We start from the raw sequence: 27,911 nt of genomic DNA, 5'->3' as shown, positions 1-27,911 counted from the left end.
CCTCCAGCACTTGTACTTTGCAAAATGTAATGACTGGCAGTGACCCTCCCACCTTCACCTTTTTTTATCAGATTTTTTTACCTCTCTGTTTGACTAATTACTTTGCCATGTGTCTTTGAGCAGCTAGTGATCTCTATTTTAGACTTCCAACTCCTGTCTCATTTCTTATCCTTCTACATATTTTTGTCAGAAGTCTTTGTCACAACTTAGCTGTTTTCTTACAGCTTCTTCTAAGTCAAAGTTATATAGTTTTACTGTGTTTGAGTTCAGTCTTGAATCGTTGGATGCAGGCAGCTGAACCCCTGAGGGAGAGAGAGCATTGCAGCAGAGGTGTTAGAGGTATGTAGGCATGTATATTAAAAAGTTGTTTGGTTTTTTGGGGGTTTTTTTGTAAGTCACAACCCAAAAAGTAATAATACATTTGTATTTTGTACTGGCAACATGACAAAATGGTTCCCTTTGCAGTCTAAATATAAACCTCCTTACTGAGTTGTATGTATGTTTAAGGGACTTTTTTCTTTTACATACTCAGCTCAGTTGCTTGAACTCTGTGAGTGATTCAGGCATGATGTGATGGTGATGCAGATATGGCCATGCAAGAGAAGGCTAAACTCTTAGATCTTTTCTCAAAACTTTTGCTTGAATTTCCATTGTTTTTTTCCCAAAAGCTTTTAGAGAATTAGGCAGTCGTAGGACATTAGGGAATGTCCTTACATAGATGTTTAGTTGGTTTGAAGACTTGGAAATGGAGAAGGACTGAATGATTTACTTTCAGAAAGGGAGTCATAGTGGGATACCTCAGGGGTAACACTTGGACGCATGCTGGTCTGAATTGTAACACATGAGTTGAAAAAGGATGCAAATACAATACAATACAAGTTCTGCTGGTAATATAATAAAATTCAGGGCTGTTCAGAGTTATAAAGACCAGGGCTCTCTGAAGAGGTATGTAACCTCCTCATACCGTGTTTCTGGCCCATAAAATTTCATTGTAATCTTAATTCCAGCCATGGACAGAAAGCACTCTCTCTATACTTAAAAAAAGTGGGTTTTTATCTGTGCGGACTTTGAAGCTTGGGAAAAAGGGATCTTGGAATTTATAGTAGCTTTGTGCTAACTTTGACTCAGTATGGAAAAATGCAAGTGATAAGTATTTGCAAAATAAATAGAAAATAAGTATTTCAGTTGGAAGGAATCTATCAATGATCATCTAGTCCAATTGCCTGACCACTTCAGGAATGACCAAAAGTTAAAACTTGTTATTAAGGGCATTATCCAAATATCTCTTGAACACTGTGATGCTTAGGGCATCAACCAACAAGTCTGTTCTAGTGTTTGACCACCCTCTTGGCAAAGAAACGCTTCCTAATATAAAGTCCGAAGCTCCCTGAAAAGTCCTCTGCCTAGGAGGCCATATCTCCTAGTTGACTCACTGAGTACTTTTGACCAGAAGTTATTTCCTAGAAACTTCACACATTTCCCAGATTTGCCTACAGTGTTCACAGTAGATGTCTGGGAAGGTGCAGTCTCCAGTAAAAACAAGATACAAATCCAGAGATTTCTCCTGAGTGCCTGGAGCAGACACTACAACACTCCCTTGAAACCAGGGTCTCTCACCATCGCTAACAGTAAGGGCTGTGCAGTCAAACCTCCCCTTTTCATACAGTGCAACTCCTCCACATTGCCTGTACTGCCCATCCCTCCTGGAGAGCCTGCAGCCCTCCATCCCAGGTGTGGCACTTGTTCCACCAAGTCTTGCTGACACCAAAGAAATAGCTCTGGGAACTAACCAGTGTTTAATGTTTATCATACTGTGTGTGTTGGTGTTCAACAAGTATTTCAGATGTGCTCCAAGATCAAGTCCAACTCTTGACCAAACACCACATTGTCAACCGTGGCACTAGTTGTCAGTCCAGTCATTTATTGAATACCTCCAGGGATGGTGACTTGACCACCTCCCTTGGCATTCTGTGCACTGCCTGACCCCCTTTTCAGTGAAGAAATCCAGTCTCCAACCTGAACCCCCCCAGTGCAGTTTGAGTCTGTGTCCCCTTGTCCTGTCACTGGTTGTCTGGGAGAAGAGATGGACCCCTACCTGGCTACAGTCTCCTCAAAGAGAGCTGCAGAAAGTGATAAAGTCACCCCTGAGACTCTCTTCCTCAGGCTGAACAAACCCAGCTTTGTCAGCCACTCCTCATAGGACCTACCCTCTCCAGCTCCAACCCTTCACCTGCTCCCTTTGTTCTCTGGACTTGCTCCAGCATCTAAATGTGTTTCTTGTAATGAAAGGCCCAGAACTGGACACACAACATAAGGTGTGGCCTCAGCAGTGTTGAATATAGAGGGACAATCACTGGCTTGGTCCCACTGGCCACACTATTGCTGATACAGGCCAGGATGCCATTGGCCTTCTTGGCCACCAGGTGCATCCCGTGGGAGATGGTGTCAAAGGCTTTGCTGAACTCCAGGTAGACAACATCCACAGCCTTCCCCTCATCCTCTGAGGAGGTCACCTGGTTGTAAAAGAGCATCAGGTTGGTCAGGTGAGGCCTGCCTTTCCCCAAACACATGCTGTCTGGGGAGCAGTGGACTGATCTCTTGGTTGTCTGGCATGTGCTGTATGGTCACACTCAAGATGATCTATTCCATAGCCTTTGCCAGCACCAAGGCAAAGAACTACAGGCTGACAGGCCTCTAGTTCTCCACATCTTCCTTCTAACCCTTGTTGTGGGTGGGCATCACATTAGCCAACCTCTAGTCACCAGCCTCTTGGTTATCCAGTACTGATGATAAATGATGAGAGCAGCTTGACAAGTGTTTCTTCAGGGCCCTTAGTACTCTCAGGTGAATCCCATCCTGTTCCATAAAGTTGTGAGTGTCTGAGTGGCACAGCAGGTCACTTAACAGCCAAAAATCATTTCATCCATCAGGACAGATGGATCCTGTCAGACCCTATCATAGCTTGTGTCTCAGAAGTTCTTCCATGTTTATAAAACCCAAAGTTTTGGTGAAAACACCAATCCTAGAGCTGGTATTTTGGTAGAATGAATAACAACCTTTTAATTGACAGAATGAAGGGATGTATGCATATTGAATTGATTCTGGAGTTGTCTTGTGGTAATGACTGCCTTAGTCTTTCTGTTTGTTTTCTGAAGGAGCTGATAGAAAAATAATGCTACCTTTCTGAATTTTGAAAATCCACTTGTGCTGGAAGAGATACATTTGCTTTTCAGCAGTTCTAGAACCAAGATGTTCCTTTCCATAAAATACTCTACTGACTCTGGCTACATACCAGATTAACTATTAGTTGTCAGAGGACAGTTTTTTGTCTGTAATCTATCATTCCTCTGTCAGGTTTCTTGCTGCTTTTTAATAAACATAAAGCTAAATGATATGTAACATGTGAGTATATTCTTCAGTGGCCTTAAGCCACTAGAGCGACCTTTAGTGACTGGATTGGCTGATGCTGTGTGATAAGATTCCTCAGAGTGAAGACCATTTTCCTGGCTGTTTACAGTGAGGAGGAGGATTTACAGGGTAAAGCAGGGCTTAGTTTTCTTCACTTAATCTCTTGGATATCTGGTAAGGTGTTGGACAGGTCCCACCGTCTGTTAGTGTTAAAAATTTGTCACTGGAAAAATAATTGGAGGAATTAAGGGGGAAATTAGCACATTTTTATTCACTGTTTTGGGGGTATTTGATTGGTTTGTTTGGGTTTTGGTTTGGTCTTTCTTTTGGTAATAGTTACTACAAGTTGAAGTTTATCACTACAGGAAGGTAGAGAATTTTTTTAGATAAGAATGAGACCTCTGTGAGACAACAATGTGATGTTGCTTAATTGACTGGTAGGATGTTTTGTTTATTTTATCTTTTTTTAGCTGTATTTAGTTCTCAGATTCATATTTTACACAGAGTGAATTAAACAGGTATGCTCAGAAAATAGAAGAATTGCCACAGCAGAGTTGTATTCCTTGAGAAATTTTGGTTTTGTCAGGCCTTTACTCTCAAGAGAAGGAATTTCTATACCACAGTTAAGCTGTGTGAAGCAAAAGTCATCTTTCTAAACAGAAACAAAATTGAAAGAATAAAAAAATCCAGCTCTAATGTGCTTTGCACATGGAGGAGACAATGGAGCAGGCTATCACATAAGTAGTACATATGAATGAAAGTTGACAGTTTTACACAAACCCTAAAAGCTGTTTCCAGTAGATGAGCTCTTGAATTACAATAACTTTCTTTTGCCACACTCATTGAAGAAATCAGTGTTTAGACAGAGAGCTAGTAGCCATTTAGAATAGAGTTCAGAGAACACGTGTTCTACCTAAAATGTAATTAGTTGTGCTGTACATACTTCAGCACAGAGCAGACTACAGTTGGTGTCAGCCTCACTGAGAAGATGGTGTCATAGCATGTGTGGAATGAGCCGGTTGAGGACAGAAGGTCCAGAATGACTTTGCTGTGCAAACACAGTGCTAGAGCAGGCTGTAAATCGATACACCTGAAACTCAGTCCTGGTGATGAGTGGTTAGACAACAAGATGAGCCACCAAATAAAGTCAGACTCCATTTTGACGGCATCTTTCCTTATTCCTGCAACTCGTGCATCTCCTGTGTGTTAAATCTTGTGCTTTTCTGACCTTTTAGGAGAACTTCAGTGCGTTATGAGGAAAAGGGTATTACAGCCAAAAAGAACTGCTGGCAAAGTTGCCTACTGATCTTCAGTGCTGGCATAAAGATGTGAGGAATAGGGGCAACCCTCAACAGTATGGAGTTGTTAGATTGGCTCAGCTGTCTTATTGCATCACAATTGCATCACATCCTTTGTAATTGTGTATTTTCAGAAGCCAGTCTTGTAAGCACAAGAAACTGGAGTATAAGTGTCTTCATTGTGATGTGCAGGGTAATGGAGTGGGAGGGCAAAGAGGATGGGCAGAAAGGGGCAATCTAAAGACATGTTGAATTTAGTAGAGCTTACCATCCCAGCTCTGAGCATGAGCTGAACCTGAACAGAGGCCATCTTGACAATAGGGATTCTTTAGTTTAACAGCAAATGAAAATATAAAAGTATACCTAGTATGATTTGCATTCCAGCATTTCAGGAAAGTACAGAAGAAATGACTGCTAGAGACAGAATCACTTAGGTGGGAAGGGACCTCTTTTGATTATCTAATGCAACCTCCATGCTCATGCAGGGTCACCTGAAGTCTGTCCGGGTCTGTATCCAGTCATGTCTTTAACAATGGGCACGCTACAGCTTTTCTGGCCAACATATTCCAGTCCTGTTTCAACCTCCCAGCTGACATGAGGCTTGGCTAAAAACAAGTGTTTTTATGTGTTCTTTTGTGGTTTAGGGTAAGAAGATAGCTTCCCATGCAAAACAATTGCATATCAGACTAGAAGTTGTAAACGCTGGAGTGGATTCCAAGGATTAGCTGTAACTGGATAATGTAAGAAGCTTCCACATCCTTGTAAGGAAAAGCTCCTTACTGAGTGATGCCACCATGTGCAGTGGGGATCTTCAGCCTTTCAAGAACACTGACCAAGTCTGGTTTTTTCCCTAGATTTGGTTTCTCTGGACACATACTCAGCAGTTCAGTAGCTTGAGCTCTGTTGCTTTCAGAAGCAGCTACTTGGAAGAACAGGGAAGATTTGAATGTTAATGTTGAAGCAGCATCTCACCATTGCCTGGGGAGATCTGTACTGTAGAGGGATGGGCAAAACCAATGGGACATGAAGTTGTGGTGGCTGCCAGTGACAGAGAAGTGCTGTCAGCCAGTGTGTAGTTGCAAGGTAGTGCTGTTCAAGGCCAGAAATACCTTCCTCACTGCTTTGAGCTTTAGCTTGCTAGGAGTTTAACTTCATGTATTGTTGAGGAAGGTCAGGTAGATGAGAGCTGCCTTCGCACCGAAGTGTTTGTCTAAGGTGCCTGCCACTAAAATGTTTCTGTGTATAGTCCATGGTATGTACACTGTAGTAGTTGCCTTCCATGTTGCATATTTAAATCAGATCTGAAAGAACTCCTGCACCATGTTTCCGAAGAATTCTCAGTGAATCAGAGTGATAGTTCTGATTTGTATTTTAGAGCCGTCTTTGAGAACCCGTTGGATACCAAAAACCATGGAGTCAGACTTCTTGTTTGCCACATACCATGATACTCTGTCACTAAATGCTAAGTTCCTTTGCTGGTTTCCTTCTCTTGCCTTGCAGAAGAACAGCAGAAAATAACTGCATGTGCTAGTTTGAATGTAACATTGACACTGAAGGACATTTACTCTGACTAGAAACTCATTTCAAGGATGTGTTTTCTCCAGTTCCTTCTTGGAAACATCATGTTGATGCTCCAGGAGGTTACCAATATATGATTATCACTGTACACACAATTAAGCAAGGCTGGCATTGGAAAGTGGATACTTTCTTTAGTTTATATGTGTTGGTCATTGTTTTTTTTGAACATTGTCACGCGTATATGTGCAAAGCTTTTTTCCTGCCAACACATACAGGAGCATGTGGGCCTTTGTTCTTGCTATATGTGTATGTCAAAACAAGGGGACTTGCTCTTTTGCATTTCACTTAGTTGCAGTGTCAGTATTTATATTGGGAGTATTTTTTAATTTGAAGTGTTATTATTTAAGTCTCCAAATTTCAATTTTTAAGAGCTGCCTCTGATATTCAAGCCCAAGAAAAAAATATTATTCTCCTGTGTAGAACAGTTTCACTCTCTGTTGCCCTGATAATTCATTCTGCCAGCTGTTGCCTCTGCTTTGTGCTCTGTAATGGAGAGGTGGTAAGAGGCAAGGTCATAGAATCACAGAATATTCTGAGTTATAAGGGACCACAAGGATCATTAAATACAAGTCTTAACCCTGTGCAAGACATCCCCAAGAATCACACCATGTGCCTAAGAGTGTTGTCCAAGTGCTTTTTGAGCTCTGTCAGGGTTGGTGCTCTGAGCACTTCCCTGGGGAGCCTGTTCCAGTGCTCAAACCATTCTGTGGCTGAAAAAGATTTTTCTTAATATCGCACCTAAGCCTCTGACCATTCAGACCATTTTCTCTGGTCCTGTCACTTGTCACCAGAGAGAAGTGATCAGTGCTCACTGCTCCTTTTCCCCTTCCCTCAAGGAAGTTGTAACTGCAACTCAGTTTCTTCTTCTCCAGGCTGAACAGGCCAAATTACCTCAGCCACTGCTCATATGGCCTCTACCTAAGGCCTTTTCTACCTTCGTTGTCCTCCTCTGGATGGTGTCTAACAGCTCAAATTGCCCCAGCACTCGAAGTGAGGCTGCCCCAGAGCAGAGCAGAGCAGGACAATCCCCTCCCCTGCCTGGCTGTGATGCTGTGCCTGACTGATGCCCCCAGGACACGAGTGACCCTTCTGGCTGCCAGGGCACTGCTGGCTCCTGTTCAACTGGTCACTGACCAGGACCCCCAGCTCCCATTCCATGGAGCTGCTCTCCAGTCTCGTTCCCCAGTCTATACTAACATCCAGGGTTGGATCCCTGGTTAACATCCCAAGTGCACAATCCAGCACTTCCCCTTGTTAAACTTCATACTGTTAGTGTTTGCCCAGCCCTCTAGTTGATTGAGGTCAGTCTGCAAGGCCTCCCTGCCTGTGAGGGAGTCAACAGCTCCTCCCAATATTTTTCTCTTCTGTGAACTTGCTTAGTACTCTTTCTCAGGGTTACTAAGCATCCAGGTAATTTATTAAGCTGTTGAAGAGCACAGGGCTGAGGATGAAGCCCTGTGGAACCCCACCAGTGACAGTCATCAGTCTGATGTCCCCATTCACTGTAACCCTTTGCACCTGACCGATGAGCCAGAACCTATCCCATTATGTGATTATCCAGGTGTGTGCTGGATGTTTTGTCCAGAAGGACTCTGTGAGAGCCAGTATGGAAAGCTTTACTGAAGCCCAAAAAGATTATATCCACTGGATCATCTAGGTGGGTTATCTTGTCATAAAATGAAATCAAGTTTGACAAGCAGAACTTTATCCTCATGAATCTGTGCTGGCTGTGACGAATGGCTGTGTCATCTTTCAGGTGTTTCTCACTATCTCCTAGTATAATAACGTGCTTGCAGAGCTAGGCTGTCAGCTGTACTAGAGGGGAGTACCTTGAAGGCAAATCTGTGAGCTCAACAGGCACCTTGGTTGAGACATTTGTGCTTAAGAAAGGGTGTCTGTTTTGAAGTGCTGCTCACAAGTGGAGCCATTTGCTTGTTATTAAAAGTTTCTGTGGCCTTGAAGGTGATGTGATTCCTGGAGATATCCTGTGCAGGGCCAGGATTTGAACTCAGTGATTCTTGTGAGTTTCTTCTAACTCAAGATATTCCATGATTCTAGTGATGTCAACCTGTGCTTATTTATACTGAAATAATCTGAAATAATTTACTGAAAATAGCATTTTGCTGTCTCTAAATGTTTGCGTAGTAAACATGTACAGCCTCTTCAAAACTCTACTGAAATAATCTGAAATAATTTACTGAAAATAGCATTTTGCTGTCTCTAAATGGTTTGCGCAGTTAACATGTACAGCCTCTTCAAAACTGACTTCAGTGTCTAGAAAACCCTAGAGCTATTATTGGAGTTAAGAGGCTTAAAGATCTCTGAGGATCTTCTTTTGTCAGTCTGCTGCTGGTCTTTAATGTGTAAGGGTTTATAGTCCTGTCAGCAAAAATTTATTCAGCTCTGTTGTAGCTCTATTTAAAGAGCACTAGCCAAGAGAAGGGATTCATAAGTGTAGACCTCTGCATTCAGCTTCTTCCAGGATGAACTGCAATGTATTCCAACACAGCGTTATCAAACAAATTGTTGTCCTGATAATGTTAAGTATTTTCTGGAGCTAAATGTTACCTTGGCTCGTCTTGTAAATTAATTCCTCAGCCGTGTCCATGGACACATGGGACATCATTATCAATTCCTCTCTGTCTAGGATGTGATTATCTGCCAAAATGGCATGCTCTGATTTTTTTGTCTGTGTGACTTGATATACTTAGGTCTCCTGACCATGTATAAGTTTTTGGTTTGGTTCTATTCTATTTTTTAACTGAACTCCTTTCTTCTCCTGTGGTGCAAAGGGTACGCTAAGATTCCTCATATCAGAGGCTACAAATATAGGTGTTCTCTGTCAGGAATCATTGAAGGCATCTCAGTCCTTCTAAGTTTTACTGCCAGACATGTTTTCTGTCTCTTATATCAAGCTGACTAGCAGAGATGCCCGAGAACTTTGCTTTCTTATGTCTTATTCTTGCAGAAAGTATTTCTATTTTGGTTTTTCACTGATAGAGAATAATTTAGGTATGCTACCAGGAATGTGTGAGAGTTCTCTAACATGGTTAATATTTCTTTTTATATCTGTGAAAATTATTTCCTTTTTGTCCTGCTAGTGTTCATGGAAATTGACCAAGACATCTTCCCAGTAACCTCTTCACAGATTGTCTTGGCACCAGCCTAGGCAATGTAATGCAGAGCAAGTGTATTGAAATGCACTTATATAGTTCATTTCCTGACTCTTAATTCAGATCTTGTGGCAATTTGTGCTGTGATGTGATGTATATAGGACAAAATCCACGGTTCTAGACAGAGCAAAGGCCATATGATTCTTTTTTAATGTACTGTAACTCAGTATTTTTTTCTTGCTTATGTTATCTTGATAATGAGTGATATGTGTTATTCTTTTTTTGTAAGATAATACCTGAAGTCTTATTCATTATGCTTTGATTGTATGATGCTAGGACAGAGCTGCAAATAATTAGATGGGCAAGGTTTATAAAGTTCTGATGGGTGTGGACATTAATAGGGTGGAGGTGAATGCTACCCCTGAGTAGTAGCAAGTAATTCAGCTGCACCATGTTTTTTCATTGATCTACTTTTGAAAATTATTTTGATTAGAGTTGTTTCCTCTGACAAAGGAACTTCAAAGTGGAGCTACGTAGACCTTAGTAACTTTCTTTATTTTTCTTCCTTTGGGACCAATGTAAAAACACTAAGACCTTTTTTATCTCAATTTTACATGGATTCCTGCTAAGCTATGGTTAGATAAATCTAGGTTGAAACTGCAAAGCTTTAGGAAGCAGAATTTTATTGTGAGTTTGTGGCTACAGTTCTCAAACCGTACTTTGAATGTTGTGACTTCAGCGTATGTGTGATATGCTTATAGCAAAGGCTAGCTTTGTAGAGACTGTCAGAATATATGGTTCTGAAGGAAGCTGGGGGTATGACTTAAAAGGTCTAATCAATTTTATTATGACATTTATTACGAACCAGAAATTTCTTCCTTGATTTCAGAACTTTGTAAAGAAAAGTAATTTCCTGAGCATGACAGCCTTCTTGACAGCACTGCCTGGCATGTGTCCTCTTGTTTCTGAAGTATAGAATCAAAACTCCTTTCCCTCAGAAAACTGAGAGAAACTTTTGTTTATGATCTGCTTGCCTGTGAGGAAGATTGGGGAGGTTAATATGCAAAAGATGTAAATTTGTGAAGGGTGTCACCATCTTCTGGTCCTGCTAGGAGGAAAGAGAGACAGTACTTCTTTGGAAGCAAGTCCCAGTTGTATTGCACAGATTAGATAATTGCCTATTACTGATGTACTCATTTGTGTTTGGAACCCTTCAAAACAGAAGAGGAAGCATTACAGGAAATGCTAACCTGTAGTAACTGCCTCAAGCTTAGCTCCCTGTGGATGTTCTCTTCAATGTCTGTATAAAATGCATATTATAAAAGTGTAATTGGCAAAACAATTTAGTGTTAGAGATGCAACTGATTATTGACTGTCTTTTGTTTTCCAAGGTAGAGAAAATACACAGAGGTGATCCAATTGATGGATTTCTTTATCCTGCTAAGAAAATATCACCAGCAGCAAAAAGTGATGCTGAGCAAGAAAAGGCATCTCAAAATATTACTTCACCAAAAGCAGACCCTTTGTTAAAGCCAAATATGGAGACCACACCTGCATCACTCAGTAGCGACCTCAAGGCAAAAGTTGTTGGCATCTTGCTGAAGTATTCCAATGGTCTTTGGGCTCATGCACTTCCCAAAGTGTACCAAGACACTTACCAAGTAAAATTTCCAGAAGACATTCTAAATAATCTAGAGTCGCTGTCAGATGTATGTATTGTGGACTATGTATCTGAAGTCCCCAGAAAGGCGATCCTCTACGCTAAACCCCAGAGACGCATTGATGAAAACCTGAATGTCACTGAGAAAGTCAAGAGGCATGATGATGTGAAGGCCACAGCTGAACAGCAGTATGAAGAATCCAAGGACCAGTACCTGGAAAACATAACTGTTCCTTCTCTAATTATTCCGTCAGAAGGATCTGTGTCCATCATGGTGTTAGAGTTGAAAAACACTAATGAGGTCCTTATTAGGCAAGTTTGAATTTTGAAATCTACCTTTTTTGCTTTATTTATAAATCCACACATTCATATTGTGCAGGCTGCCAGAAAAAATTAGATGAACATGAGGTATCAGGACTTTATTATTTACTTATTTTGCCAATGAAAATTAAAAATCCTTTTGTTTGTGTGTTTAAATGGAAATTTTCTGAAACTTTTTCTGTCCTGAACCAATCACTTTTATCATTAGCTTTAGCTTGTCTGAGAATCAGGGCAGATTTGACTTGCCATTGGAAGACTTTATAAAATAATTCCACTACAACACAAAACAGTAGTCGGATATTACTATTGTGCTTATTAAAATACTTTTTGCTTCTATAACTTGCACTAACTAGGCATGACTTGAGTGCACTCAGATTCCGCTTATGGAAAGATGAGCATTCATCCAGCAAAAAATGACTAGTGTTTCTTGATTTGGTTCCTAATCCTAAGGGGACAGTGTAAGACGTGGATTGTTAGTTACATTACATCTGTTACTTCCATTCTGCTGTGCACATGTGACTCAACTCTACAAAACATTCCTGTGCACCTTTTAGTTCTGGAATCATTTTTAACTTACTGTCCATGTGGAGTAATGGTTCTTAGCTTTCTAGTCAGTTATTTTAAGGATGTTTCCACTAAGTATTTTGGATGAATACTTTGAGTACCGTGGATTAAAATACCATATGACATTGAGCTGAGGGTGTTTATGTAAAAATTTCTCTACAAAGCAGCTGTTCCCAAATTTTGAACCATGTTTCTTGGACAGTATTGAAGTTTCTGAGTTTGTCTGCTCTTATAGGTACATGATGATGATTAGTGGTTTCTTGGTCCTAGTTTCAAAAATTTCTACTCAGGGTTGTCCATGTACTTCATGGGCAGGGTCATCCTGGTGATGAAACTACCCCTGAAAGGATTAGGGTTTTTTGCCATGACAGGAAAATGTTCATGTAGACATACAGGGAGGAAACAGTGCATAGGCTGTTCTTTTCTTGTGTGCCTACCAGCCTCCTACTGCTGACCTACACAAGAACTATATAGCTGCTGTTGGTTGATGTTGATTTTTGCAGGATCAATAAAACCAAGATTCCTAACTCAGTCTCAGGGGTGGAGCAATATCTCTTTCCTTTCTTGATATGTGGCTAAGTTTTTTGTCTGAAACCTTTCACTTGAGGTAAAAAATTAAGGTAATGCTGAAAGGTGCTGGTTTAGATGCCGTTTCTGTTTTGAGACATGGATCAATTCTCAAAGAATTGTAATGTAGTCAGAATAAAAGTGAAATGATAGAAACACTCCTAGATATTTGCTAGACATTCACAACAGAGTGTTTGAAGGCAGAGATGATACACTAGGTACTGCAGTTGAATTCTCACAAGAAATGGAGAATAAAATAGGGAGTGAAGCAGGAAATTCTGAAAGATTCTTCTGCTTTCTGTTGAGTTACTCTAACTGTTAGGTATCTTTATGAAACAAATGTTCAAGAAACTTTTGAGTCACGCATACGTGACTGCCACCCCGCTTTATCTCCATTACAAAGTAGATGAATGCTTGCACAGAAACAAAAAGGCTGTTTCTAGGAAAATCAGAATTCCCTGGAATGTGGTCTGATTTAGCATAATCTCTATAACAGGATTATGATACCATGTTGTATTACAATATCTGCACTGTCTCTGGGCATATAATCTAAACTATATGGTAGAATTGAGTAGTATCATGATCTCTATAACAAGCTGAAACAGTAGCTACTCATACAGATTTGTGGGTGGGTAAGTTTCTTTTTGTCTGCTCTAATCTAACTTGTTTCTGAAGCATTCAGAACTTCCCATGTGGATTTTCTGGAAGGTTTATATACTTGATTTAAGAAGACCTATGTAACACACAAACAGCATTAATATGAGCCATTAGGTCAGCAGCCAAATACCAAGATAAAACTGTTGTACTAGAGAAAACAACACTTGGTTTAACAGTTAATTTTTAAAGATACTTTTGATGCTTTGGTTTAGATCAGCTGTAGTGAAAACCAGATTAAGATGGTGTTTGTTAGTGATAGAGTAACTTTTTTGTCCTAAAAAGAGAAGAGTTTGGACATGAATGTTTTAGAAAATGTATATAATTTATTCATATATGCATGTAAATGTTCTTATGTTTTTCTTCAGCTTTTTTGAAGTTGCATCCCAACTCTTGTTGTGTTTTTTTTTTTTTTTTGGTTTGGTTTTCTTTGTTTTGTTTTGTTTTGTTTTTTGTTTTGTTTTGGTTTTGTGTTTTGGTTTTGTTTGCTTGTGGTTTGTTTTGTTGTTTGTTTTTTTTGTTGTTGTTGTTTTGGGTTTTTTTGTAAAATATTGTAGGTATGTGGGCAAAGAGTATTCTTCTGCCCAGGAACAAATGGAAGATGAAATGAAAGCATACTACAGTCAGAACAGTACAGTGTCAGCAGCTCAGTCTCTGAGTGTTGGGCAGCTTGTTGCAGTACATGCTGAAGAAGATGCCTGGTTGCGTGCACGGATAATTTCTCTAGAGGACAACAGAGTAAAGGCAAGCAATTACTTCTTCTGGCATTTGGAGAAAGAATTGAGACAAGCTTATTTTTTAGATACACAGTCAGTTCTTAAGTATGCTGCACTAGTATTCTTTCTTTTCTTGCCCTAAAGTGCTTCTGTTTTCAGGTATATGAGAAATTACGACCTTGTAGAAGTCATATGATTGACAAAATTAAATGGTCTTTCAGGTTTTTCTCCATGAATAGTTTGAGTTTGGGAGTTTTGGTTTTGGTTTTGGTTTTAAAAGGAGCTGGGCCCTATAGCACTTTGGTACTGAAAATGTACCTTTTGGTAGGAGGAATGGTTTGAGGGGAACACAGGGAGAGAAAGGGAAGGACAACATTAATTTGCTCCTAGATCTTGTCCGAAGTCTTGTACTGAAGTATCTCTAACATGCACTAAATAGAAAGAAAAAAAAAAGAAAAAAAAAAAGAGTATACTTTCTCCTTCCAGGCAAATCTGGTGTTTTGGGAGTTATTGTATGTATTTTAGTTAAACCCCATTGACATTATTTAACTCCTCTGTTAAAATTTTCCTATGCTGAACAGACTCTTCTTGCCATCTGCAGTGAAGTTAGAACATATATTAGAAGGATAAAAAAAGTTTAAAACTGCTCAGTTATTTCTTGTCTAGTCAGTATATAATGATTCCTTAATGTTTTTTTTCTTTCCCTAGCCCTCCTTAACATACTTTTAAAGTTGAACTATTGTATATAAACTACTGAAATAACACATGTATTAGAATGGAGTTTTTTCTGAAAGTTAGTATGATACCCTTCAGCTGTGAGTTGGAGTTGGGTGTCAAAACTTGGTCTTGTGAAAGAGAGGTCTTGTTGGGTTTAGAGAAGTGGCAAGAAAATTAGTAGTGTGCTTGCTTCTAATTTCTCCCTAGTCAGAGCTATCAGCCCAAAAAAGGCTGCTGCTTTATGGCAGCTTTTGCTATTATCTTGTGTCACAGTGTTCAGACCTCCTTTTTAATATTTGCTATGCAGATATTTTTCAAGATGGAGTTTCGGGGGAAAAAAAAAGTTGTAGGAAGTCCCATCAAAGCCTTCTTTCTGTAACTTTAGCTCCAGTTATTTGTTGCCAGTAGTAGTTTGCTTTCTAGTTTCCTGCATTCACTGTGGTATTTATATCAAAGTAAAGACAAACTTAAGTCAAAATTATTCTCTTAATGCTGTAAATACAATAGGCAAAACTTAAAATGGCACCTAAGTGGTCTTTGACTTTTCAACACTTTCAGAACTTTGTAAATAAAAATTGTGACTTCATTACCTTTCTTCACATAGTTTGAGATAATATATGCTGAATCCTTGCAGCACAGTTCCTGTTTAAAGCTGAGATTCTGTAGAACAGTTGGAGAGGATGGTTTTATAGAGATTTTGAGAAGGAGGCTTTCCCTGAAAACATGAAATTAATGGTACTAAACTGGCAAAAAGTAATTTGTCTATGGGTGTATAGAGACTGTGGCAACCGAATACATTCTCAAGAAAACATACTTACAATTATACTCATGATCTTGTGCTTTTAATTCCATTTTCTGTTCTCAGGTGTACTATGTTGATCATGGCTTCACTGAGTTTGTTGAAAGCAACAGTGTGTGCAGACTACAGAAACAGTTCAGATCACTTCCTTTTCAAGCTGCAAAATGTAAACTGGCAGGTAAGAGAAAGCCAGTGCTGACTGCACACATGCTTACTGTTGGCACAGCTTATGTATTGAAGCCTCTGTGAGTCTGGGAGTTCTGATCCTTTTTTGTAACAGCTCTGTATGTGTTTGATAGATTTTGCTCAGCTCAGCTAGTCTAAGCAGACATGGGTATGTGTGGAAAGAAGGAAAAGGAAGGAAGAAAGGATGTCAAGAAGAGTTTTATAGAGAATCCTTGATATTAGAAGATTATTTTGTCCTGTACCTCTGTAACAGAGCTTAATTTTAACATGGATGTCTTTGTCCCTTTAATATATGTGAACCTAAAGAAATAAAAAGAAGCATTTAAAGTACAGGAAACATGTTGCATCAAGCAATGTACACTAGCACAACATTTTTTTCCATAAATGAGGTACATCTGTTGTGGCCAAATTAGGCAATATTTCTAAATATGAGCCTATTTAATTACTCTGAAATAATCCTGATGCTATTAGAAAGGTAAATTTATTTACCTTTCTAAAACTAGTAGGCCTTTTTAACTTCCTAAAAATATTTAATTTTAAATATTGCTGTGAATTTTGAATATTGAATTTTGATTATTGCTGAAATTGCTGTGAATGAGCTTGTCTTGTTTTTGGTTGGTTGAAATTTTAATACTTGGATGCTTTTCATTTATTTCTACTCGTTTGCCTCAGCTCTTTCTGAAGAGGGTCTTTTTCTTTTCTATTCTGCCCTGTCCCCAAAGAGGGCTTTCTCTGATAAAAAGGTAGAAATTAAGCAGATTGCAAGTAGTAGGGGTGCAGTAAAACTTCTGTACACTAAAAGGTACGGTGTGTCTTACAGGACTGGAAGCCTTCTGTGATGATCCTGTCCTAGTAAAGGCTGTGGAATCACAGACATGCTTCAAGATATTTGCTGTGGAAATACTGGAAAAGAGTGATACTCCTCTTCTTGTTCTCTATGACACTTCTGGAGAAGATGATATCAACATCAATGCTATTTGTCTGAAGGCATTGTATGACAAGTCCCTTGAACTGCACCTACAGGTACCATTGTCCTGTTTCCTCCTTAATTATTAAAAATCATTGACTATTGAGGTCTTAGATGGACAAAAACAGTAGTCAGAAATCTGCTAAATTTTGTGGGGTTTTTTTTTCCCTTTCTTGTTGCACTCTTACTGTTGCAGGTAGATGCACTGTATACCAACGTCAAAGTAACCAGTGTTTCCTCTGATGGGAGCCTGTATTGTCAAGTGCCATCCAAAGGCTTGTCTAGACTTTCTGAAATATTGCAGAAACTAGAAGACTATTTTCTCTACAAGGTAAGTTCCATGGTGAGGGAAGTGGTGAAGTCATGCAGCATTCCTCCAGAGAGTACCAATAACTTTCCTTGCGTGTAAGTTCAAGTTTTTGTGGTAGCCATCCAAAAAGGCTAAAAGTTCTCTTTCTAGTTTGGGGTTTTCTGGGGTGCACCTTTCAGTGTGAAAAGTGTCTTTTGATATTTTCTTTTCAACATCAAAGTGATCTATAGGCAACATTTTGAAAAGTCTTAAGTTGCTTTAAAATAGGCATGTGGTGGAGAAGTCTGGTGTTCCACCAGCCGTTTACAGACACATGCAACAATCCTTATTAGATTCAAGGGAATTTAGGCCAAATAGAAGAAATCTTAAGAGAATGTAATTTGTAAGAATTAAGATAATAAATTTTGTAGTTCACCTGAGCCTGACAAAATCAAATCATGCAATGCAGATCCTTGGGGGTCCTGTTAGAACTGCTGCTTGTGAAACTATGCTGTCCAAAGTGTTCTAGGTGTAGAAGTTGAGCTTTAGACCTCTTGTTGCGCCCATCTGGTAATATTTTATACTGAACACATTTCATTTATCAGGATTCAGTTTCAAGCAAGCTAAACATTGAAAGAAAGTGTATAAATATCTTGCTAAAGTTTAGCAACACAGGTTGCTAAAAGTTGCTAAAATATTTAGCAGCACAAAGACACTAAGGAAGGCAGCCATATAGGTGTTTCAAGAGTTGGTATACTTGGGAGAGAGAGTGCTTGTTTTGTTCTTGCTGCTATCAAAGAAAGAGATTGTTCTTCAAATTCTTTTAATATCAGGCTTTGCAGCTTATCTGGAGGGTTTTAACTCATTTTGCCCAAGAATTTAAACCTAGTGAGGTGTTGCTTGTTCTTCAAATAGAGTTTCCCTACTTCTTGTAGGGTAGCCATTGTCTTGTTATGTTATTTAGGATTGTCATGGTGCCTGTCACCCCTATGAGACTTTCATTTGAGTTAGCAGAAATTTGGGTTGTTATATGTCTCAAGAAATTGTATGTTCTAGAATATAACCTAGGAGCTTCTTCACTTGTCTGCCATAGCTCTTAACTGCTCTCACTTTGCAAGTCAAGTAATTGTTGGTGATTTCCTAGTCTATTTCCAAATGTGGCTTTTTACCCCTGTCACTTCATGTTCTCCCAATTTCCCTGTAAGATACAGAGTTTGGGATGAAAAGGATACCAACTGGGGAAGCTTAAAGCAATGTGTGTGATAAGAAGTGTTTCTAAAGCCGGAAAGATACTTTTTATTTGAAACAGAGCTTTTTTTTCTCAGTACTGTTTATGCCATGTGTTGCTTTTGAAATGGTTAGATGAATGCCAGATAGTAATAGCTGTGTGCTTTTTGACTCCTGTTTTTATATTTGCAGCAAACATCTGAGTTCAATGTATTGCTACCTTTCTGTGGCAAAATCTGCTTGTTTCCTTCCAAAGGAAAATTGGCACGTGTAGAGGTAAGAAGTATTAAAAAAGCAGCTAGAATTTGCCCACATAGAAATGTCTTTTCTTTTTGTTCAGCTCACTCTGAATGTTTCGTTTCTATGAAATATTTTATAATGTGTGTGTCACTGTTGGGTTTTAACCTCAAAATTATACTCTTGCTTTCTTCTTTCAGATAAAAATTATTCACACTAGACGGGCACTTGATGTGCAATTTATGGATAGTGGAACAGTTGCAACTGTAAAAGTATCAGAGCTCAAAGAAATCCCACCGCAATTCCTGAAAGAAGTAATTGCAATACCTCCTCAGGTATAAAGACATGTTAAAGTTAACCTGTATTCTATCTCTTTGGGAGTGTTTATAGTGCTGCTGGTTCAAGGTTTATGCACTGAAATTCTGCTTTGTTTCACAGCATTCAACATTTTATTATGCATCTTTGCCTGAAATAAATCACAGTGTAGCCCTGTGAGTTGGTGGATGTTATGCATGTGTCATGGTACTGGATTTGCGTTTTTGCTCTTTCTCTTTCTCTTTGTCATACGTGATTGCCTCTGTCAGCATTATTCCCTGAATTGTACCGGCTTTCATATTACTAAATTATACCTTGTATACTTAATTCTGTTCTTAGGCTTTGAAGTGCTGTCTGGCAGATCTGCCTCCTAACACTGGCATGTGGACTCCAGATGCTGTACTGTGGCTGAGAGATGCTGTAATAAATTGTCCTGAATTTAGCATGAAGGTAAGTAGTCAAAATGCCTAAAAGACCTGAACTCGCATAGGCATGTGGAAAGAGCATTTGAAGAACAACTTCAAAAGCTTAACAACTCATCAAATTGGTTTTGGTTACAGAAGTGTAGAAGTTTGTAACCAGCTGAAGGACATAAATTCTATACAAAGTTCTTTTCTTAGCAAATTTGTTATAAAACTTATTTGCTTAGGCCTGTTAGAATATTTTCTTTTCCCCTCTTCTGTGAATTTAGCAATTTTCACAGCAGTTGTTCACATTTTGCTGTCCAAGTCCAAATACGCAACTAGGGTTATTTTGCCACTGATAAGAAAGAAACGCAGTTGTCATATTTCAGGACACAAAAATACTCAGCTTCTGAGTTAATCTTGAATTACTTTAATGCCTCTGGTGAGCAAAGCTTTTTCTCCTTCTAGTCTTTGAAAGCAGTTTTATTTTTTGTTTCCTTTTTCTAATTGGCTTTGTTTTAGTACATGCTTTATATAGTTAGAATTTCTCTTATCTTTGAGGTAAAATTGTTTCCATTTGCAATGTATACTAGCCAGTTTAACTAACTGAAAATACTCTTCTAAAGTTAATCTAGTATAACTACAGAGTAAACAAAGATAATTTCTTCTTAACCTTTTGATTCCAGCTACTGTCAGACACTTTGAAAAAGTGCTTATAGCTTTCTATAACCTTCTTGCTTGCTTTAGTCTAGACCTCTGTTCTGAGATTTACACCTGTTGCACCTGGCTTTTCTAGACATACTCTTCCAAAAGAGTTTGAAGTTGGTGCTAGTTTTTACTGTATTAAATAATAGAGAACAGATGCATGCTCTAATTGCAGAAAGTTTTTTCCTGGCTAGGAGCATCAACAGAAGCATCTTTAAAACAACGTTGCTTACTTTGTCAAATTGAAATTTAAGTGCTTTACTATTAATAATGTTAGCATATCTGATGGTAAATAGGAAATATTTTTATGTCAGTGATTGAAAACTACATGTGAGAGAAACCTGGAAGATTTTTTTTTTTCATCTAATTTAGCAGGCCTCATTTCCCATAATGACTGGAAGATAGTTTAAAGGATTAGGTGTTATTATTTAATGAGTTGTTTAGATCTGTGTGGCCACTGGCTACTATTCTTCTGTAAACAAGAATTCTACATGCAGTACTGTGATTGTACCTGTTGGATGTAACAAAATTCAAGTTTTGTGTTTGCTTTAAGTTAACGGAATTGCTGCAGGTGCTTTTTATCTTTTTATCTGCTGTAAACAGCTTATTACCCACAACTTCTTGAATATCTTTAGGAGAACACTGAAAATGTTTCTGTGCCTAAATGCAATGAACTGCTTTAGCCTTCTGTACAAAATCAGATGCTCCTTTAATAGTTACTTACTCGTTGTTAAACTGTACTTTGTGTTCCAAGGTGATTAAACAGGATGCTTCAAATGGAATTGCACACATCTACTTGTTTGCTCCAGAGAATTTCCCAGACATGGATCGTAGCATCAATAGACAGATCAAAAATGCAGACTTGTGGAAGCATCAGAAAGATGTTTTCTTGAGTGTGGCACCCAGTGGGACTAGCTTCACAAAAGCTGTAGGTGATGCTGTTCCAGCTCTGCAGTTACCTAGTGGGAAGCTGGAGAAGGGTTTCCCTGATTCAGGCAGAGAACCCGTCAGTGCAGTGTCCACCACTGAGCTGCCGCCTCCTCTACCCTTGCCAAAGCCTGGTGACCTCATGGATGTCTACGTCTCGGTGGCCTGCCATCCCGGTCATTTTGTTGTCCAGCCTTGGAATGAGCTAAACAATCTCTACACCCTAATGGAAGAAATGATCTTGTACTACAGCAGGGCAGAAGAGAAACCTGTGACCATTGAAAAAAATAAGCTGTATGCAGCTAAAATTGGAGATGAGTAAGTAGATACCTAAATTACTTAAAATCTTTGAAAGCAAGCTTAACTCTGCTAAGCTATGCAAGCCTGGTTTTGCTTAGTCCGCATTGTTAACAACACAGCAGATGTCCAATGATGTCTGAGAGATTAAGGGAGTAAATGAGATTGCAGTCTCTTCATGCTTCCAGATTATAGCTGGGATAGTTGACTTTTATTCAGCTAAATCTAGATTTGGGAAGCCTGAGACATGTTGGTTAAGATCTTCTGGTTGTGCATTGTTTTCCTGGTGCTTTGGCAGTGTGTGAATATTAATTCAAATGGTCTGTTCTTGTTCTTCCCCCTTTTAGGTGGTACAGGGTCATAATAAAAGGGATTCTTAGAAATGGGTTTTTGTCAGTGTATGAGCTGGACTATGGCAAACATGAGTTTGTCAGCGTAGGTAAAGTACAGCCACTCCTAGATACGTTCAGAAGACTACCTTTCCAAGCTATCACAGCTCAACTTGCAGGTAGGTATCAAGCATTTGCAATTGTTTTGTTAAAGTCTTACATCAGTGGGCATATGAGATGAACAGAAATGTAAAATGGAAAAAAGTCAAAGGTCATATAATTGGGTTTTTTCTACATGTTTATGTCCTGCTTTTATTCTTGGCATAGGCGTGATGATTCTGTGTAATTATTTTTGTTTGTTTAATTTAATGCAGCACTTTAAGATACTGTCTTTGAAAATGAAGACTCTTTAAACTTTCCCAGCAGCTGCTTTTCATGGTTATAAAATTTATCATTTAATGTGTGTGATATCTACTATGCAAAAGACACAGGGAAATAAAAATGTAATGTTTTTTGGATCCTTTAACATAAACAATTACCAAGTGTGAAAGTGTGTCTTATGATGTCTGTTGGTAAGAACCTAATGTCCCCATTGTCACAGTTTACATAAACTTACAAACCTAGATGTTGAATTTCTAGAGGATTTTTTTGTATATATCTTGACCTTATTGTAATTTACAGTACTCCAGTGCATATTTGGAATCCAGAGTTGCCTGAAGTATACTGGTTTTCTCAAACAAACAAAGAACTCTTTGAGGGGATGGAGCTTTCAATAAGCTTAGATAAGATAATTTCCTTGAGAATATGGCACATAGAGAGTGTGCATGCTTCGGAGAGAATTTCAAAAATAAAACTTGATCTCTCCTTACTGTCTTTTCTTTAATTTCAAAATTTTTCCTTCATTTCTGTGTTATGTTTGGGTGTATACGTCTCATCTTAGTCAGCTGCTGCTTTCTGATGCTGTTTGGTCAGCACTGCTCTAGATTTCAGTCACAGAATATGCTTGTTGGAAGTGACAGGTGACAGAGTTAGTGCCATGTGCCTTCTGTGGGTTTGCTTTCCTGCATAGCCTCAGAGTGACCTTGGGGATTGTTTTTAAACTAGTGATGTGTGATGGATGTGCTGCCAGCAGGGTGGGGTCCTCGGCGTGCAGTGCTGTAATGTGGCTGATTTCTAGCTCTGTCTGCTGGAGGATCCAGCTCAGCAAGTCTGCAAGACATCCACTTTTCCTGCTTCACTGGGTCTCCCAAGCAGCTAGCTAAATTGCCTCTGAAATGCTTCATACTGTCAAAGCAGGCCAGCCGAGCCTGGAAGATCAGTAACTATTGTCCTGCTATTCCTCCAATTTTTTTGTCTCTGTGTTTGTGTCTCATGCCTCTTAGTCACTGATCTGTTTCCTTGTAAAATCCCATTTGCTTTCGCATTTGCATAACGCTTTCCTAGCATTAATTACTCTTCCTTAAGTGTTGATTAACTATTGACTTTTAATTCCTTTTGAAATCTGCAGGCAGCTGTGCTCCTGTGTTGTCCTGTCAGTGGCAAGCTGCTGCTAATAGTAAAAGCAAAGTATTGTCATTTTGCTGTTGTGCTTCTATTGTCCATCAAGTGGCTTTTGGGTATTCCACCATAATACTTGAGTCCCTGTATCTAGATGCCAGGGATGCACAGGATCCCCTATGTCCCATACACCAGCAGTGGTCTGGGAAACTGAATCCCAAGTCTGCAGGAGCCACTTATTTTTAGGTGGATTGCACCCATATTCAAAAACCTGTTCAGGTCCCAGCAGACTTGACTTTGTGGGATACTACTCTGAAAAAAAGTAAGAGCAGTTGTGAGATATTTAGGCATAATTTCTCTTTGTTTCTGTTCTCTCTATGTCTTGTTTGGGACTTGAAGGTTTGGCAGGTGTTTTAGTAACTGGTGCTGCTTTGAGATGAAGAAAATCTAAAGCAAGGCCAACGGGACAAGTAATGTCAGCACCCTCAGGCTGAAGATAAAGGAAGTTTGTTTTGAGAGGGTCTGTAGTTTCGTTTTTGTCATGGTTCCTCACAAGCCCTGGTCATGCAAGGCAGCTAATATTCTCTAAATTGCTCAGTGAGTCAGTGCATTTGCCTTTCACTTCTGCAAACACATCATTATCCTTAGACTTCAAGAAAAAATAAGTGTCCTAGTCCATGTAATAATTAAGCTTGTTTGTGTGGGAGATGAGTGAGCTTGTGTTTCTTTTCTAGATTTAAGTTGTATGCATTAGCACTTTAAAATCTGTTTTGTCAAGTATTTAAACTCACACCACTTCTTTTAAACTTAAATTGTTCTATTCTATAAATGACCTTCTGTTTTGCTTTACATTTTTCCTAGGAGTGAAAAGCCAGCAGTGGTCAGAAGAGGCATCAATAGTGTTTCGGAATCTTGTAGAGAAGAAACCTTTTGTGGCACAGATACAGGCAGTTAATGACAGCACTAACTCTTGGGATCGAAAAATAGTGACTTTTCTTGTGGACACATCTCTTCCACATATTGATACATGGATTCATGATTTTGTGTCTCAAAGTCTTGTGGAATTTTCAAAGGGTGATTAATCATCACTTCTGCAATGTAGCAGCTTAGCAATAAAATGAGTAACAGGCTTTGAAAAGAAATATAACTACTACATGGCCTTGAAGACATAATGGGGATAAAATTGAAAAATCTGTGTTTGTTTAACAAGTTTGGATTCTGTTGACTTCAGTTGACTTTCTGAAAATTTTCACGTTGTTTACCATTGTAATGCTAGAATATTTGAGTTAAATTATTTTAAAAGTTATTTATCAATAAAACAATGTTCAGTTTTGTTCTTGTGATCATTCCCTAATTTTGGAGGGATTTTTATCTCATAGCTGTTACTCAGAGTCATTACAGGGTAGTCCTTCCTTAACAAGTGTTTTTTATTTCTGAATTTATTGTCAGAGACATGCATTATTGTTGAGTTTTTCCCTTTTCCATAACTTGGTAAGCTTTGAATAGTGCCTTGTTTGGCATACGGCATTTGTGGGGTGGAGCATTCACAGACAGCTGTGCACTTTGTGTACTTACTGCTCTGTTTGCTGTTCTTTAGCAGTGATACCACTTCAATGAATTCTCTGCTCCCCTCCTCACACCACCGCTCTGACCAGCTGCGAAATTCAAAGCATTCCTTTCCCTCATTTTTTGATAGCTTGTTTTCATGTATGCTGCTGCGAATCTTCAGAGGACTTCTGCTCCCTGGAGACAGGAGAAAGCAGTATCCTATAAGCATGCAGATGGTTGCTTAAAGTCCTTTGAACACAGTATTTTCAGCCATCTTTGGAACCTACTTTATTTTTGGTCTTAGAAATATTTAGAGGAGGTGTAGACATGATTGTATTTCATAGTCTGCTGTATCAATTTAAATTTGCTTGCCATAGTCCCTTGAGATTGTTAAACACAATATTAAAGCTTTACACAATGAATGGCAGCAATGGGATTTTTTTTCTGCTGTGCATGGCTATGTAGTATTTCTAGTACTATACAAGCCAAGCTAAGGAATTCTGCTGTAATGCTTTTTTCAGGAGTACAGGAGACTGGACAGAAAGAGAAACAACTCATGCATGTGTAATAGTAGGGTGGGAGAGAGAAAATGCATACAAATAATCTGAGCAAACAAGCTGTTTCAGTATGTATATTTGCACTCCCTTAGTCAAATTATGATGGTGGTCTGGGCTAAGCAGCAAGGAGTCCTCTTGGAAGTCTGGTGCATGTCTCTCTCTCTGGATGTACACTGGGTATAGCAGAGCCCTTATGATGAGAGTGGGCAGTGATAAACCAGCAAACTGCTACTCTAATGCAAATTGCTACTTAAACGTGGTCCTCTCCATATTTAAGTGTGCTGAGGCTGAGACTTTTAAGTGTACTTAAGAGAGAGGTAGTATTAACAATGAAGATAAAATTAGTTTTTCATATTAATCAACTTCAGCTGCCATGGCAGAGAAGGTGAAGAATGCAAGTGAAGTAAGTCATGTGGTGGTGAACTACTGTAAGATAAACGTCAATGCAAATTTCCCTCTGTATAGGATGGGTTCTGAGTCGGAAAATTTCAATGATGTAGGGCAGTAGAATGACAAGCACTCCCCTGAGCTCCTGAAGAGAGATTTCCTATGTGAGTAAGACCATATCTCACCTTCACAGTTGTGCAGGCTAATGGCTGCAAGCCATTTTCATGGCAATAGAGCATTTTGCTGGAACTTTAAAGTTTCATGAGAAATACCTGGGCTGTGTTTGCATCCCTTAAGGTTTGAGGATCTGTTCTTTGTCAGAAGTTTACTTGCACCTCTGCACTGATGAGGCAGAGTTTGTGACTTCACTTGTAGTATTAGAGGACAGACCCTGGCAGATGTTCAAGAGACTCAAGATGGTTTCTAAACTTGTGTGCCCCTTCTGAAATATGCCTCCCCCTCTGCTTGGTTGTTGGTGGCTAAAAAGCCCAGGTCAGAAGCAAGAGCACAATCCTAGAGTCCCACGCATTTGCGCAGCTCAGTGCTGGAGTTCACAGAAGCTGCTTTGTGTGTTGGTAAAGCAGACTGCAGTCTAACAGATCAGCAAGCCCTCGGGCACTGCTGTTCACATGGTTTTTGTGCATGCATGGAGCGTACACCCAACCCAAAGTTACTGACACGCTGCGTTCCATTCATATGCTGTATCCAGAGGGGCTGCACTGATGTGTCTCTCCATCTTCATTCCCAGGATACAGTACCACCCCTGCCTTCAGCAACTCCACTACTGGTCCATTATAGTACAGGTACTGCTCTGTCCTTGTGCAGAACTATAATTTTACACCTGCTTGTAGTGTTGCTCTCTTACCCCACGTAAGATCCTGTCAGACATTTGCTAGCTGACCTGCTAGTGCTCTTTGACACATTTTGTGCTCTGCTCTGAAAAACATGCAGAGCACGTTGGGCGTACACAATATTGAACACTTCAGGATTGCTGAGGTTTCCAAGCCATGAAATAGCATAACAATTAGTTAGTCTGCTGTCCCCAGGAGGTACTAGACATGCCTGCTCTGTGAAGTTGTTAATGCACACAGAATGCTGCGTGGTTCTTCAGTGTTTCAGCAGTCAGTGTTGCGGGTGGTTGTGAATGGTTTTTCTCTTCATGAATGCATGGCGCTTCACTAGGGCTGCATCCACAGCCCGTGTCTGAATCAGACAGGTGGTGGAGTTACTTTCCATTCTGACAGCTATTAGAAAGGCTTCACTGGAACCCTCCATGCAGTTCTGGGCACTGTCCTCCCGGAAAGATGTGGATTAATCACGGGGAATCCAGATGAAAGCAACAGCGATGTCTTGGAAGATTGGTTTAAATAGTAGGATTTGCAGTTTGTCTGCTTGGAAAAAGGCTAAGGAGGAGAACACTTTCTGAATTTTTCACTGGTAACTATTTTTATATGTAGATAAAACAAGGCATGTAAAAGCTTTAGTTGCAGGAAGAAAGGGGCACAGCCAGGGAATTCACTGGAACTCCAGTTTCACTATAAATGCCAAAACCATGTAGGATGTATCTGCAGAAGCTGATCATCCCTTGGAATGTGGATTTGGAATGTCTAAGTCTTGGGACCCCACCCAGGATAACTTTACAACCAGAAAAGGGGAATGCAGCTTTGTTAAACATGTTTTGTGGATCATTGTAAATTTTTAAAAATGAAAAATGATCCTTCATTAGCTAGAGAAAACAGATGCTGTAATAACTAAAACAAACAAAGCAGATCTCTTACTTACCCAAGGCTGTTAACAATAAGCACTTGCAAACCTCCTCTTTTTTGTTTATTCAATCTCAGCTGTATTTTGTTAAGCTGACAAAGTTTAAGTTTACCTGTTTTCATCTCCCAGTGTGTTCACTCCAGCTCATGTTGAGGAACTCTTGTTTTGTCAGAGAAACATGAGAACCCTCTTTGCCATCTCAAAATTAATTCCTATCCCTAGGGTTTCCAATCCTGGACTACTCTTTCCCCATTTGGGAAGACTTTTATTGCAAAGATCTTTTGTCTCTGTGTTTTCACCACACTCATCCTTTGTCCTCACAGTTGTGCATCAGACAATTCTGAAAGCCTGGATTCTCATGTGCTGTCTGTGTTGGATGAGAAAAGTGAAGAAAAATCATGCTATGAAAAAACCATCGCTTTAAACCTTCATAAAGCCTGAAAGCTCCCGTTTGTGATCTTTTTTTCTTTGCTGATGTTTTCAAGTTGGACTGGAATTCTTAAACAGGAGAATTGTGGTGCTCTGTGAAGTTGGAGCTTGGCTAGGGCAAGGGGAGCCCGTGGCCTGATGGACATGCTTCAAGCACGCCAGCCACTTCCTTGAGAGTCTTGTGTAGTTGGGTTAGTGAAACTTGGTGTCTTGTGAAAGGTGCTACAGTGTACATTACCTGCAGCATTCCTTACCGCAGTGTGTCACAGCAAACTGCTAAGATTACCGCTACCACTGATGCACTGAAAATAAATGTGCTGAGAACCTGGGTCCATATCTGGCCTGATGGAGACAGGCTGAGTGCATTCTGCGGGGACCAAGACACCTCGGATGAGGTTCTGATGCCCACAAAGCTACATCTGACAGCAGCCAGATGGGATTTTAAAAAAAG

General features: G+C 39.5%; 1 protein-coding gene across 1 annotated transcript in view; it reads left to right on the top strand.

Moving 5' to 3' along the window:
* The window catches only part of TDRD7 (tudor domain containing 7), a 42,114-nt gene extending 18,006 nt beyond the window's left edge, over positions 1 to 24,108 (top strand). Inside the window, exons 7-17 of the mRNA XM_039733170.1 lie at positions 10,789 to 11,369; positions 13,721 to 13,907; positions 15,462 to 15,573; positions 16,402 to 16,604; positions 16,745 to 16,879; positions 18,257 to 18,340; positions 18,502 to 18,636; positions 18,956 to 19,066; positions 20,480 to 20,970; positions 21,297 to 21,457; positions 23,637 to 24,108. Coding sequence (XP_039589104.1) covers positions 10,789 to 11,369; positions 13,721 to 13,907; positions 15,462 to 15,573; positions 16,402 to 16,604; positions 16,745 to 16,879; positions 18,257 to 18,340; positions 18,502 to 18,636; positions 18,956 to 19,066; positions 20,480 to 20,970; positions 21,297 to 21,457; positions 23,637 to 23,857 — 2,421 coding nt within the window. The 3' untranslated portion in view covers positions 23,858 to 24,108. The remainder of the gene's footprint in view (positions 1 to 10,788; positions 11,370 to 13,720; positions 13,908 to 15,461; positions 15,574 to 16,401; positions 16,605 to 16,744; positions 16,880 to 18,256; positions 18,341 to 18,501; positions 18,637 to 18,955; positions 19,067 to 20,479; positions 20,971 to 21,296; positions 21,458 to 23,636) is intronic.
* Positions 24,109 to 27,911: the final 3,803 nt, after the last annotated feature.

Source organism: Passer montanus, unplaced genomic scaffold (genome assembly GCF_014805655.1).
Source record: "Passer montanus isolate IOZ18808 unplaced genomic scaffold, ASM1480565v1 scaffold84, whole genome shotgun sequence".
Classification (NCBI taxonomy): domain Eukaryota; kingdom Metazoa; phylum Chordata; class Aves; order Passeriformes; family Passeridae; genus Passer; species Passer montanus.
This window is presented reverse-complemented; position numbering and strand designations above follow the sequence as displayed.